We start from the raw sequence: 13862 nt of genomic DNA, 5'->3' as shown, positions 1-13862 counted from the left end.
TCAACGTCACCAGGGGGCATTTTAAAAGGCAAGTGTGCAAACAAGAAGCAAGGTCCAGACAAAAAGCTTGAGTGAGAGTCTCATGCCACATGGCTGCTGGCTCCGAGCCCGAAGGAGGCAAGTGTGGACTTACAGCAGAAGAGGCTCAAGCCCAGAACTTGGTCAATTCTTGGAATCTGGGGTCAAAGAAAACAGAGGCCAGGAAATGAGACAGAGAAGACACAGTCAGGGAGTGAGAATATTACGAACCTTTGTATTCACTAAAATACAAAATACGTGAAAACCTCCAGATTGCTGTGGATTACACTGGGACTTTCATTGTTGGTTGATTTTTCCTTAATGACAGTCTCAGAAGTGAAAGGGTTCATCGCTATCTAGAAGTCTTGCCCCTCCTCGGAAAGCTCTTCATACTGCACATGCACCGGTCACGTGTGTGCACAGGGCTCCTCCCCTTCTCCCCACGGACCACAGGTCTCTGCCATTCAGGGGCCTCACCTTCAATGCGTGTGCCCAGACTCAACAGCTAGTCACCATCACATGCACACACCCACAAAAGAGCCAGGCTGTGTCTCCCAGGGCACCGGTACCAAGATGCAGGTGGCCAGTGGCTCCAGCCCACACCACAGGTCTGCTGTCTTCTCCGCTGCACCGCGGGTTCTGTTTCCTCTGTCAGAGCTTCTCCACAGCAGCACGACTAACATTTGAGGCCTGATGTTCCCTGTCGTGGGCGAGTGCAGGCCCTGTCCTATGCCTGTAGAATAATCACTGGCTACTACCCACTAGAGGCCAGCAGCATTGCCCTCCCTCCAGTTGTGATGACCAAAAATGTCTCTGGACAATGCCCCTGGGGGGGCAGAGCCAGCCCCGGTTGTAGCTCAGGGCTGCTAATCGTTGCCCGGCCTCTGGTCTCTCTCTGCCATCTTCTTCCGCACTTGCACCTGCTTTCTTGTTTGTACTTCCCCTCCCTTTTCACTCACCACAGTGGCCACCACCAGGGTGCTGTACCAGCGTCATCCCTTGCTTTCCCCTTATTCCCCTCCCCAGCCAACTTTTTCCTCTTACGTCATAAAAACCTCAATCACACGTTCATGCCATGCGTGTTTGCAGGGAAAGTACAACCATCTGCAGAGCCTCCACAGAGCTCCCTCTGGCCCTTGGGACAACACCGGCCTGGGGCTCCTCTTTGCCATGTTCATTGGTTGATGAGTATTCAGCAAGAGCTTTCTTCCCACCTACCTCTGGGTTTCAAGTTCCTTTCCGACACGTGAGGGTATTTTTGGAATGATTTGCTCAGATATAGAATTTCCCCTCCACATGTAGGAATTTTACAAAAACAAAATCTTAAAGAATCATACACAAAATCACAACACTCCGCATGAGAAATTAAAAGCAGGATTAGAGGGATCATTATTCAGTCCAGTAATGTAGCCCAACTCATCAGTAGTATTTCTTGCAGGACTATGCGCAAAAGAACAAGAACAAGTCTCCTCAATTTCATGAACTTATCTCACACACACACACACACACACACACACACACACACACACACACACACACCTGCGTTAGCAGATGTCACCTATCCGGAAGCTGAAGAAGCCACACCAATTCAAAGTCCCATCAGCCTGGGGTGTTCTGGATCCTCTCCACCCCCACCTCCACCCAGCATTTCTCTTTCACCGTGGTCACTGATATTTACGGCAGTAAGTGTAGAGAGGACTGGGAACACCCTCATTTGATGACTGGCCATTTTGGAAATCTCCTTTTGTGAAACACCTGTTTTTTCTAAAGAGTTGTCATTCCCCCTCCCCAACCCCCATCTGACCTGTAGGCATGCCTTACATATTCAGGGCACGAGGCCATTGTTAGACTCCTATCTTCTGCCACTCCAAGACCTGTCTTTCACTCTCTTGGTGGTATCTTGCAAAACTTATTTTAAAAATCTTTTTATTTTAATGTTATCTTTTGAGGAAGAAAGTTCATAATTTTTATGCAGCCCTATTTATTCGTTTCCTTTTTAGGAAATTCTTTTAATGTTTTGTTTATAAAATATTTGCCTACCCAAACGTTATAAGAAGATCTATTTTTTCTAAAGTTTTATTACTGACGTTTAAAAAAATGTAATAGTCTCACAAGGAAAACATGCAAACAAAGTAGTAAATACAATTCTTTTGGTTCAGTTAAGGGTGGAAAAAATGCAAGGTACACACAAGTTCTGCTAAGAGTCTTAAGTGTCCATCTTCATTAAAATACACAACTGCTGAACAACGAGTTTCCCTTCTACATCTACTCAGAGCGAGGTCAACAATTTACTGCAGATATTCTGCGTGGGGCGGTCATTTGTGGAAGCACACCAGAGTTCGTTTTGAACCGAGGACTTACCAGGCACTTCACATGCACTCTCTCCTAAGCCATGCAGCTGTCAGAGAACAGAGTGCAGTGAGCCACGCTTGGCAGGCCAGGAATCGGTGCTCTGCAAGCAGCAGCGGTCGGTCCCGAGCCACGCCTGGCAGGCCAGGAGACGGTGCTCTGCAAGCAGCAGCGGTTGGTCCCGAGCCACGCCTGGCAGGCCAGGAGACGGTGCTCTGCAAGCAGCAGCGGTCGGTCCCGAGCCACGCCTGGCAGGCCAGGAGACGGTGCTCTGCAAGCAGCAGCGGTTGGTCCCGAGCCACGCTTGGCAGGCCAGGAATCGGTGCTCTGCAAGCAGCAGCGGTCGGTCCCGAGCCACGCCTGGCAGGCCAGGAGACGGTGCTCTGCAAGCAGCAGCGGTCGGTCCTGAGGCTGCACGCTCAGGGTCAGTCAGGACACAGGAGGCTTTCACTAGGAATGTCATCTCATTTAATGATAAGGAAACAGACTCTGGATCAAACACTGGGCAGCCTGGCTGCACATCCCTGCTGTGACCAGCCAGCACCCTGACGATGCTGACGATGGCCTCAACGGACACATCATGACTACTCAGGGCCTGACAGTGATGGTTATGAGGACGTGACCCACAGCCTCCTTGTAGTCAGCCATGGCCCTGACAGAAGCAGGAAGGACGTGGGCTCTGCACCGGGACCGCCTGGGCTGGGACTCTGGCTCCGTGGCCCATCCATGGTCTGCCATCACCTCTCTGCACCTTGGTGTCTTCGCAAGGTTGTCGGGAGCGCAGAACACCGAGCACACGCACCGGCACACAATAATCGCGGGCTCCACGGATTACTTATCACCCTAGTCATTACTCCACAAATACTGACTCCAGCACCAACCCCATCCTAGGTACAGCTCCCGGGGTTGGGAAGACCCAGTGAACAGAACAGGCAAAGTGCCGGCTCTCTAAAAGTTTATATACAATTTGTGGTGAAAGTCAGACAGCAAATACACAAACATCCGTGGGGTGGCAGTAAGCGTGACAAAGACAAATAAGCGAGTTAAGGGTGAATAACAAGTGATGAAGCATTATTCCACACAGGGTAGCTGGCAGAGGACACTCTGATTCAGTGACATCTGAATGAAGATCTGAGGGGAGGAAAGGAGTCGTTCAGTCATGTGCAGGGACAAGAGTTCTGACCTGTTGGAAGAGAATGGGTGACAGCCCTGAGGCTAGAGGATGTGTGGGAAGGCAAAGGCAGCTCGAGCCCAGAGCGCAAGCACTGAGTAGGAGGGCTGCAGGGAGAGGTAGGATCAGGAAGTGGCAGATCACAGAGGGCCCTGCACGTCCTGACTACGGAGCTCGGAGCACTGGGAGCACAGCAGGGTCGTCACAGGATGTACGTTTCTCAGACCAGGCAGGTGACAGTGTGTAGGACAGACAACAGGGCCCAGAGGAAGAAGCAGGAGGCCCGGAGGCGAGCACAGTACCCTGGCTGAGAAGTAATGAACCAGGTTAGTATCTCACCCTGTTTTCACTGATGGGAAAGACGCTTCAGGGCTTTAGGTAAGTGGCCCAAGGTCCCACAGGTAGGAAGAGGCAGACAGGGATTCCTCTGCAGCAAGTACATGCACAAATGCCGCGGAGCAGAATGAAACTAAGAGAAGGCCCCTGTGGCTCAAAAACAGAGGAAGAGAACTGACCTTACGCTTGTGCTGGCAGGCCAGCTCTTCAGATCGTGGGAAGGATTCTGGTCCCTGCTTCAATCGGTACAGTCTGGCTTGTCTGTCCCCCCACAGCCCTGCTGAACTGCCCAAGGTTGCCTGATCTAATCGCATTCCATCACCCTGGTTCAGTCCTTAAACCACAGCACCCAACCCCCACAGCCTACTCGTCCACGAGTGCTGACATCCCCACTCCCCTCTCGTCCATGAAACTTACCATTCTCCTTACCCTTCCGTTACTATTCTAAGAGCCTGGCTGCATCCTGAGACACATTTCCACTATTCTGCTGTCTGCCATTCCATGGATTTCTGCATAGCAGCTAAATATAACAGGCCCCAAATACATCGTCCTTTTGCTTCTTCTAAGAAATAACTTCCTATTAAGGCCACTGACACTAACCTCCTCAGTCTTACCACCAACAATGAGCACCAAGATATCCATAAGCTAATCAACTAATGGCGAGGTGGAGTAGGAAGTGTTTGGACAAAGAATCTGTTAACCTTGATACTGAGAAGGGTCAGCTAGCCAGTCTGTGTGTAGTGAAATAAACAAACCACCATTTCCAGAAACAACACAGATATTGTTGTTTCTTGATGGGTCCTGCAAATAATGTGGTATTGGACAACTCTTTCTTACAACAGACTTCCATTTAAAAATCCTCAAAGAAGGATAGAGATAGAAATTCATCATTAGGCAAAAATTACAGCAGTAATAGCTGTAAGAATCATCAATAGTACTGAGATTAATGGGTGAAAATCAATGAGAAACAGAATACCTGCATAGTCTCAATATATCCCCCAGCACGTACTTCTAATTACAAAAGAGAAAACAGTAACTTCACGGTGGAGAAACCTGGCCAGCACCTTAAACCAAGTGATCCAAGTGCAAATCACCTGTAAAAAGGAGTCGCCTCATCATCACAGACTTCCCGATAAGCTGTGCTGTGACGGCTTCAACAGCCTGGCTGTCGTACTCTTGCCAACAACACGCAACGTCAATATAACCATGAAAAAAACCCCAGACCAACCCCAATTGGCAGACACGGTACAAATAACCAGTCACGATTCTTCAGAAGTGTCAAGTTCATGAAGGACATAGACAGACTGAGAAACTGTCCCAGATTAGAGAAGACTTAAGGAGACCGTGAACAGCCACACGGTATCCTAGACCAGGAAAGGGATGGTAAGTGGGACACCTGTGGAAATCTGAGTAACATCTGTAGATCAGTTAATAGCACTGTATCCATGTTAAGTTCCTGGTTTCAATTACGTACTATGTTTATGAAAGTTTCAACATTTTAGGGGAGCGAGGTGAAGAGTATGCAAGGCTTCTGTCAACTATTCTTCCAACTTTTGATACATATTGAGAATCAAAAGAAATTCGCAGACTGATTGTTCCATAACCGTGGTAACAACACCCATAACACCCACCAGAACCGCTCTCCAACCAGCCTCTCTGGAGCCAATCTGTGGCCGCAGACCCACCGGACACGGACGGACACTGACCTATCTCCCTGGTGCTCGTATCTGGTGCAGAAGCATCCAGTACATGTTTAACACCAGCAAACTGAAAGTCCATCCTCGTTTTAAAGGTATCACTTCCAAACCCGTCAGAGCGCTCCTCTCTTTGTTGTCTTTCTGCTTTAAATCTCAGCAATGCAGGATTACAATGAAAGACTTACTTTTAAATGAAGGCATGAGCAGAGGCAGTGTCATTTCAAGGTAACACAGGAAACCATGAAGCATAAATGAAAGCTTCCTAAACTATCATTATTCATTTTCACTTGTCATCTTTGAAAAATGGCACCTTTCCTCTATAAAAGACTTTTTCTCCTGCCGAGGTCTGAAACCAGTGGTGTCCTTGCAGAGCGAGGGGCTGCTACACGGCAGGGACAGAGCAGTGCTAAGCAGGACCGTGTCTTGGTAACAATGAGGAGGGTACTCTGCACTTGCTCGGCAAAGCCCCACAACACTTTCTCAAAGGCCACACGAGCCATGTCTCAGACCTGGCCCTTGAAGCCCTGGATTCGACATCAAAAGGACTGGACCATTTCCCCCAAAGCTCAGACAGTCTATTTATACCTGACTAAGCCAAACAGACCACTCTACACAGGTGACTCCAGATACCCAAATTTAATTACCAAAATTTGGTTCATTAGAAAGATCTAAGTGCTAAACTTCGAAGTTGAAATCTGTCTGGTGGAAATCTCTCAAAACTGCAGGACACTGTTTGCTGCAGTATCGATTAGGACGGTATTGTGACGTCCTGGGGTGTCTCCCTTATGGAGACTTGGGGGGCAAGCTGCTCCTCCCAGAGAGGCTCTGGATGACTTCCCTCTGGTCCTTTACTTACATGAGCCACATTGTCTTACTTAACTGATGTGTTCCCAACAATATTCTTTTAGGGTTTTTTTTCTTCACTTTATAAAAGCTTATCATGCTGTATGTCATCTTCTGGGACTTACTTTTTTTTAAATTAAGGTAAAATTCACATAACAAAAAATTAGCCTTTTCATAAAGTGTACAGTTCAGTGGTACTTAGTGTACTCACAACACTTTCCTGGAAGACTCAATTCTGCCACGAAGTTACGTAGCTAAGATTCGTCCATACTGCTGCACATCCCTACTGTTCGTCCATTTTCACTTGCATGACGTTCTTGCAACTCTAGCCCGGAACAGACACCTAAGAGTCTCTCAAGGACAAAATCTGCAGTGGAAGTGCATAGAGTGGGCAACGCCCGATTTTCAAGCTGTTCACCAGATGGCTGTACCCATTTACCTTCTCACCAGCAGTGCAGGCAAGAGCCTGCTGGAGCCACCGCCTCTCCACTGTCAACAACTTACTTTTGGCCACGCGGAGAGTGGCAGACGGATCGTGCGGCCCAGATGCCCATCTCCCTAATGGGCGAATGAAGCCGACAGTGGCTGCCTATGATTACTGGCCAGACTTGTGTTCTCTTTATGACGATACCGTCGTGTTTCTGGCCCATTTAGTGAATTGTCTGCAATTTTCATATCAACCGGAAGAACTCTTGACACCGTCTTTTGTTCATTACATATGTTACAAATATCACCTCTCACTTGCAACTTGCTTTTTGCACTTTTAAAAATATACCTTTTGATATACAGAAGTTCTTTATCTTAATAAAGTCAAATCTGCTTTCTTTCCATTGATAGTGAACACTTTGGGGGTATTAAATCTTCCTACTGCAGGACCAGAGACACAGTCAACTCTACTTTCCATTAACCTTTTTTCTCACTTGATCCATCTCACATGGGTGTCTGTGTATTATTTGAGGTAGGATCTAACTTTGTTGTTCTTCCCACAAGGAGAGCCGTTCATCAAATCAGCCCTTTCGTTTCCCCAGTGGCGAGTCATGATGCCTCTGTGAGGTCACACTGCCTGCCTCAGTTACAACCCACTGTGTTCTGCAAGCTAGCTCACAGAGGTGTTTGAAGAGCTGAGGACTCAGGAGAGCACGCTTCTATCTCAGGATTACTGGACCATATCAACAGAGCCTATAGCAGAGAGTCCAAAAAAAAAAAAAAAAAAAAAAATCTATGTTCAAAAACCTCCCGAGAATGGAGATTGACATCCAATTATTCTGGTGAGTCCTTTGACTAAGACCTTACTTCTCAAAACTAAAGCCAGGCGTGCGGCTGCCCTCACAAAGCCACCCATGAACTGAGAAGACGCCTGCTAGCGAGGAGAAAACACTATCAATCGTTCATTTCTTGTCCGTACCTGTTTTACACAGGAGTAGACAAGAAACAGCTGAGTACATGGACTCCACTCTCTACCCTCCACCAGTGGAAGCTGTAGGATGTCAAAGAAGCTGTTAATAAACCTCTCAGAACAGCAGGTTTCTCACAAGTAAAGTGGAAAAAGGTGAGTACCCACCCACTTGATAAAACTATCATAATAAGAATTAATTTTGGTAAAGTAAGCCAAGTGCTTCGCACAACGCCCTCCACATAGTAAGCAACATGTATTAGTGTGAAAACACTGCAACGGACACACACTAGTAAAGAATACACGTTACTATTCCACCATACTGTGTTTCCTCTTACTTGACACTCTCATCACCACTAATTCACTTCTCACTTAAAAAGTTTTTACTGGGTGCCTACTACTTACCAGGCACAACTAGCTAGAAATGAGGCACAGATCAGACAGTAAGACCAAGGCCCTGTGGGAGAAAAGTCATCCAGTGGATCGGCAGTGGGCCCTACAGACAGAACGGTTGGAGAAGACCACAGGAAGAGGGGAGAGCAGAGCACTCGCCCTAAATGATGGGAGGTCCAAGCCATGCTGGAAACAGCAGGGGAGCACATTCACCAGAGTCCCAGCAGGTACAAAGACTCCAAGGAGCAATACACACTTGGCTTGTTCAAGAACCAGGAAGAGAGCCATGTGGCTAGGGTGGAGCAGGTGGAAAGTTCTCCAAGATAAAAGTCTGTCCCATTCACCAGGCAAGAAAGCTGGCGGCAGAGAAGATCCTGACCCAGTACTTTTGAAAAGGGAACACTGAAATGTCAGAGTGCAAGCCGCCGGAGTGCAGGAAGGGGAGTGAGAGCAAAAGGAGATGGGGCTGAGAGATGATCAAGACTCTCGAGTTGGCTCCACGGATGATGAGGAACTACTGGAAGCCTCTGCAGAAATGATTTACATATTTCCCTGGATGTGTATACTTTTAAAGACTTTTCAGCAAGTCCTATGAGCTCTACCTTAAAAAATCCTTGTATAACTGCTTTTCACTCCTTCTATTACTGCTTCCGCAAGCTACCAGCTTTTAGGATTTTTGTCTGGTTAGGCAAAAACTGGTTTATTGGTTTCCTGTAGGTCTATTGAATGAAAGTGTGATTTCGATGCCAAACGCAGGTCTACAGAGAAAAGAACGAGGAAAAAAGGTCACTGGAGCAGCCCCCAAATTTAAATGCTAAGCAGAAGACAGTGAATGGTCAGTAAAGTAGGAGGGTTGGGCACACAAGAGGTGAAGCACAGAACACTGTTAGGTAAGAAATGACTGACAGCATCAGCTCCTACAGGAAGGTGGACTGGAGGGCGAAGGGGAGGAGCCCATGGGAGGAATAGAACAAGGCAGCAAGCCAGACCCTCAGCAAACTGGGAGTTTTACTTGGAACCATGAACTATTTAGGAATGTGTTTTCAAACTGATTAACACATTGCCATGTGCAGGCCTCTGTATTTCCATGTTAAAAAGGATAGTGAAAATCATAATTTAAAAATTGTTTACTATTGTTTGTTTTCTTTTTAATTATTAGGAGAGCTAAGTTTTAATCTTTTATTACTATTTTTGCTTTATGTATTTTGAGAAATGTCTTTAGAAACTTACAAGTTTAATAGTTCCATCTATTTCTACTCTTCATAAATTCTTGTGAAATGAGCCTTTTATTACTATGTGGTTGTTCTCCATATCCCTAAGAATGTTTTTCTGTCTTGAAACTTTTAAAACAGGATATTAATAAAGCAATACCAATCCCCTCATCCCCCTGGTGAGTAGGTAGGAAAATTCTTCTATTCATCCATCCATCCTTCTCCTATCTATCCATCCACCCATCTCTCCATCCATCCATCCATCCATCCATCCATCCATCCATCCATCCTTCTCTGTATCTATCCATCCACCCAACTTTCTATCCATCCATCTACCCAACACCCATCCATCCATCTCTCCAAACACCCATCCATCTATCTTTCTATCCATCCATCCTTCTATCCATCTATCTATCCATCCATCCCCTTCTCTAACTACCCATCCACCCACTACCCATCCATCTTTCTATCCATCTACCCATCCACCCACCATCCACCCACCCATCCATCCATCTTTCCATCCATCCATCCATCCATCCATCCATCCATCCATCCATCCTTCTATCCATGCATCCACCCACCCACCCATCCATCCATCCACCTGCCCACCATCCATCTATCTAAATAAAATTAAACAGAATAGAATGCCTCTGGATGAAAACCTTAGAATTCAGTGTTCTAGTGAGGCTGGGTATGGTTTTGTGAAGTACATATGTAGACCTATATGTACATAGTTCTGAGACACGCACATGTGTATGTGTACCGCATCTTAAGGTAAAATATTTCTTCCTGTAAGTCACATAAAAATGTCTTCAACATCACTGTTTTAGATACCTGTCATAAAGAGCAGATAGCTGGACTCTATTTTTTAATCACACACTAACAATCTCTGACCAGTTACTGTTAGTCTGCTTGAGCTTATTTCCAAAGTCTAGTCTGTGACTCCTCTTTGTCCTGCTTTCCAGTCCCTTCCTTCTCTCCTTGCTGTGGGTCCCTAACACCTACTCACCCACATATTATTTAGCTTCTAAAATCTACTTCTAATGTTTCATGGCTGTCTTAATATACAATCTTTTTATTTTTTATTTTTTTAATACATAATTTTAAAACGTGGTTGAGAGCTACAATTCTGACAGCCTCTCTTCTGACATGCATCCACTATTTGGGTTCTACTTTTTTAATATAAAAAAATCAGTTCTTATCATTATTTGTTTTTAGAGCCAATGCTTACTTTGAACCACCCAAATTTTTCCCTAGTACTCCTTCCTGTATCTGAAAACCTCCTTCGGAAATCACTTTTCTTTCTCCTGAAATATGTTTGTAGGGTGGCAAACTCTCTGAGGAAAGTACCTCTGTCACCCTGCTCTTGAATGGCAACTGAATCTGACGAACAAATACAGGTCGCCAGTTACTTTTTCTCACCACTTGGAGAGAAATGTGGAGAACTGTGAATTTTTCCCTGGTTGCTTTTAGCATCATCTCTTTTTCTTTTGTACACTATTTGACTAAAATCCACCAAAGTGTAGATTTATTTCATTAACCCTGTTTGGGATCTTACGTTAGTCCTATACCTGAGGACTTCTGGTATTTGCCACTTCTAGAAAATTCTCAGCTATTGCCATTATCTCTTTGGGGTATTTCTTTTTCCTCTTTCTTTCTATTCTCTTTGAGAGCCCTGCCCAGAAATGGGTTGACCTTCTCATTCTTCATGCTACATAACGTGCTTTCATACCTACCACATGTTTATCTCTGTGGGCTATCTTTTGGGAAAATTTTCTCAGATCCACACTTCTGTTTACTAATTTTTCAGCTATATCTAATTTGCTGTTTTATCCATCCAGTGGTTTCTAGAACTTGTGTTTGGTCTTTTTTCAAATCTACTTGGTTCTTTTTAGAATAGTCTCCTGTTTCTTACTGACACTTTAAGTTCCGCCTCCTTTGGCATGCATGGACAGGCAGTATAAAGCCTAACCCTCCCAGAAGCACCTACAGGGCCCACCTGTGCCTCCAGCCTCTTGTCCACACACCTTCACTGGTGCAGACAGTGCACTGTCAGACCACTTCTTGGAGCTAAAACTGCAGCAGTCCTCCTGAGATGGGCACGTTCATTGAAAAAGCCTGCACCGTGAAGTCAGCTACATTCAAGTCAAGCTGTGTCCCGAGCTCTGTCCGTAATTGGAACTTAAATCAAGTTTGTTGCTTGTTTCCTCCGTCTTCACCTTATAAGACTGGGGAGAGCTATGTGACATACATATTTTACAGGCTGCAAATGTACAAAGAGTGCACAGCTGGCCTGGCGCCTGGCTCCAGCCACGACTCGGTGACGATACAGCAGTGGCGGCATCTTCACACCTCTGTCAGCGTCAGGTTCAGCACTGCGTGTGGCAAAGTTCTACCTCGCCCAGTCTATGCTTGCCTTTCTTTTGAGGGTTCAGGCTCCATGAAAAAGAGTAGTGCCCACTCACCTTTACTTGATATCAAGCAAAATAAATTGGCTTAAAAGAACAGAAACAGAGCTTGTATATGCAGAGGTCTACACTCCGCATCTTACTGAGCACTAGGGCTACCGTCATAATGCACTGTGCCTCTGACTTGTCCATATAAATTAAGAAGGAAATAGAATTGTATGGAATAAAAAAACCTACAGGTATTTTTAACTAACTTCTAGGTATTCCTGGCTTTTAAACACTTATTTGATTGACTGGCAAAAGAGCTGGAGGTCAAATCTCTGCTAGCCATTGATGTAACCCAACCAAACTATATTATCACGGAATATCCTGTTAGCTTGTCAGTTCCAGCTGTTTGATAAAGCTGAAAATACAAGCATATTTCTCTGGTAAACTGTAACTAGGACAAGATCGCATTTGACTAGAGATTTATTAACCTTCACATGTTTGTTTTTCTTTTCGAATGTGTCTTCTAATCGATTTGGGTGCTGAACTGAAAGTGACCAACACTGAGTACCGTCCCCAATCCACAACCACCTTTGTCTCTGTGACTGTGTCTACAAAAACGAGGGTGCCTGCGCACGGGGCTCACCTCCTCTCACACTCTAGTGTTTTACACATATGGTTTCCGGCTAACGTGTTGCTCTGCTTAACAGTGGAAAAAATTATTATTTTTTGGAGAGAACCAGAGAAAGGACAATTGTAGAGAATCCTTTTAATTCACTTTCAGTCACAGCAGTCTCACTAAGGTCAGGACGAGTCACTACCTCATTTAATTGTAGCACGTGAATGTCAAGTACACACCCAGTCCTCTCAGGCGAGCCGGAGCGTACCGGGCTCGCGAGCCGTGCTGCCCGTTCATGAGATAATTAGATGTGGTCTCCTCAGGGCTCAGGAAGTCCTGCTGCACAAAAGAATGCTAACAGGACAGAAAGGAAAAGAATGAGGAATTGAGCTCTTCGAGCGGAGGCTGAAACAAAGGAGTCCTGACAAGAGAAGTGTGACTAGCCAAAGGCCATCACCACAGAACCCCTGAGAAGCTCAGGCAGTCCAGAGTCGGTGGTGCCACAAAGACAGACGGAACAGAAGTCTAGAAGAGATCACTGGTTAATCATTACCAGCCAATTTTATTTACACAGGAGTCGTAATTACAATCAGTAAGAAAATTAAGCAAAGACGTTCATCCTCTTGTGTGTGATTTAATATGCAAACAAATCAAGTGTGAGTCACGCCAAAGTAGGTATGTAATCTTACTTCCACTCCTCTGGTGGGTGTGCAAGTTCATACTTCTCCCTCACATTGGAGACACCCATATCCAAATGGAGCCAGTGAACCTCCTCTGACCGCAGGTGACTGAGGCGAAATCCATAGCAGGCCACGTGCTTTACTTTGTGACTGTCCACTATCTTCTGAATGATCCCCTAAAACATACCCCCCACAAAAATGACTGTTATAAACAAACAGAAAAAAAACAACTGTATGCTAAAAATTAATGCAATGTGCATTTCTTTTAGTTAGTTAGCAGAAATCTTTGGTAAAAAGAGTATCAAGTTAAATAAATTACTTCATTTTTCTCAGGAATCTTTTTTCTCAAATAGTATTTTTATGAACAAGGAAGAGTTCTGAATAAAACACAAGAGGCTCTTCCCTTTTCATTAGTGATAACCGAGGCACGGAAACGTAACATGCATTTCTGCAGCTCTACCTCTGCGGCACCCCCAAAACCTGACCAAGCATTCCGGCCGCCCCCTGGAGGTCACGTGCTGAGAACTAGACCTAAGGAGGGGGTCCCACTTTCTGAACCCAGGACAGCATACTGGTTTAGACCAGGCTACAACTTCATGTCATTTCTTAAGAAACACAGTTAGAAACATACAATGAAGGCCACGCTTCTGATAGTATCCATGATGTAGGAGAAGTTACTGGAAGCTAGGCCTACCCAATCTACTATGAGCTCTCTGTCGCTTACAATGCAGCAATCTAAAATAGTCCCCAAACCTAATG

The 13862-nt window shown here is 45.5% G+C and overlaps 2 protein-coding genes across 7 annotated transcripts in view; one reads left to right on the top strand and one right to left on the bottom strand.

Annotated features, from left to right (window-relative positions):
- The window catches only part of LOC125281957 (focal adhesion kinase 1-like), a 344868-nt gene extending 331606 nt beyond the window's left edge, over window positions 1-13262 (bottom strand). For both annotated transcript variants that reach the window (XM_057312859.1, XM_048215877.2), the window contains exon 1: window positions 13113-13262. In XM_057312859.1, coding sequence (XP_057168842.1) covers window positions 13113-13143 — 31 coding nt within the window. In that variant the 5' untranslated portion in view covers window positions 13144-13262. The remainder of the gene's footprint in view (window positions 1-13112) is intronic.
- LOC130543845 (uncharacterized) overlaps window positions 1-13862 on the top strand; it is a 407309-nt gene that overhangs the window by 151587 nt on the left and 241860 nt on the right. The gene's annotated exons all lie outside the window — the stretch shown is intronic.

The sequence above is a fragment of the Ursus arctos genome, unplaced genomic scaffold (genome assembly GCF_023065955.2).
Source record: "Ursus arctos isolate Adak ecotype North America unplaced genomic scaffold, UrsArc2.0 scaffold_16, whole genome shotgun sequence".
NCBI classification, from domain to species: domain Eukaryota; kingdom Metazoa; phylum Chordata; class Mammalia; order Carnivora; family Ursidae; genus Ursus; species Ursus arctos.
Note: the sequence above shows the minus strand (reverse complement) of the source record. Positions and strands in the feature narration are given on the sequence as shown.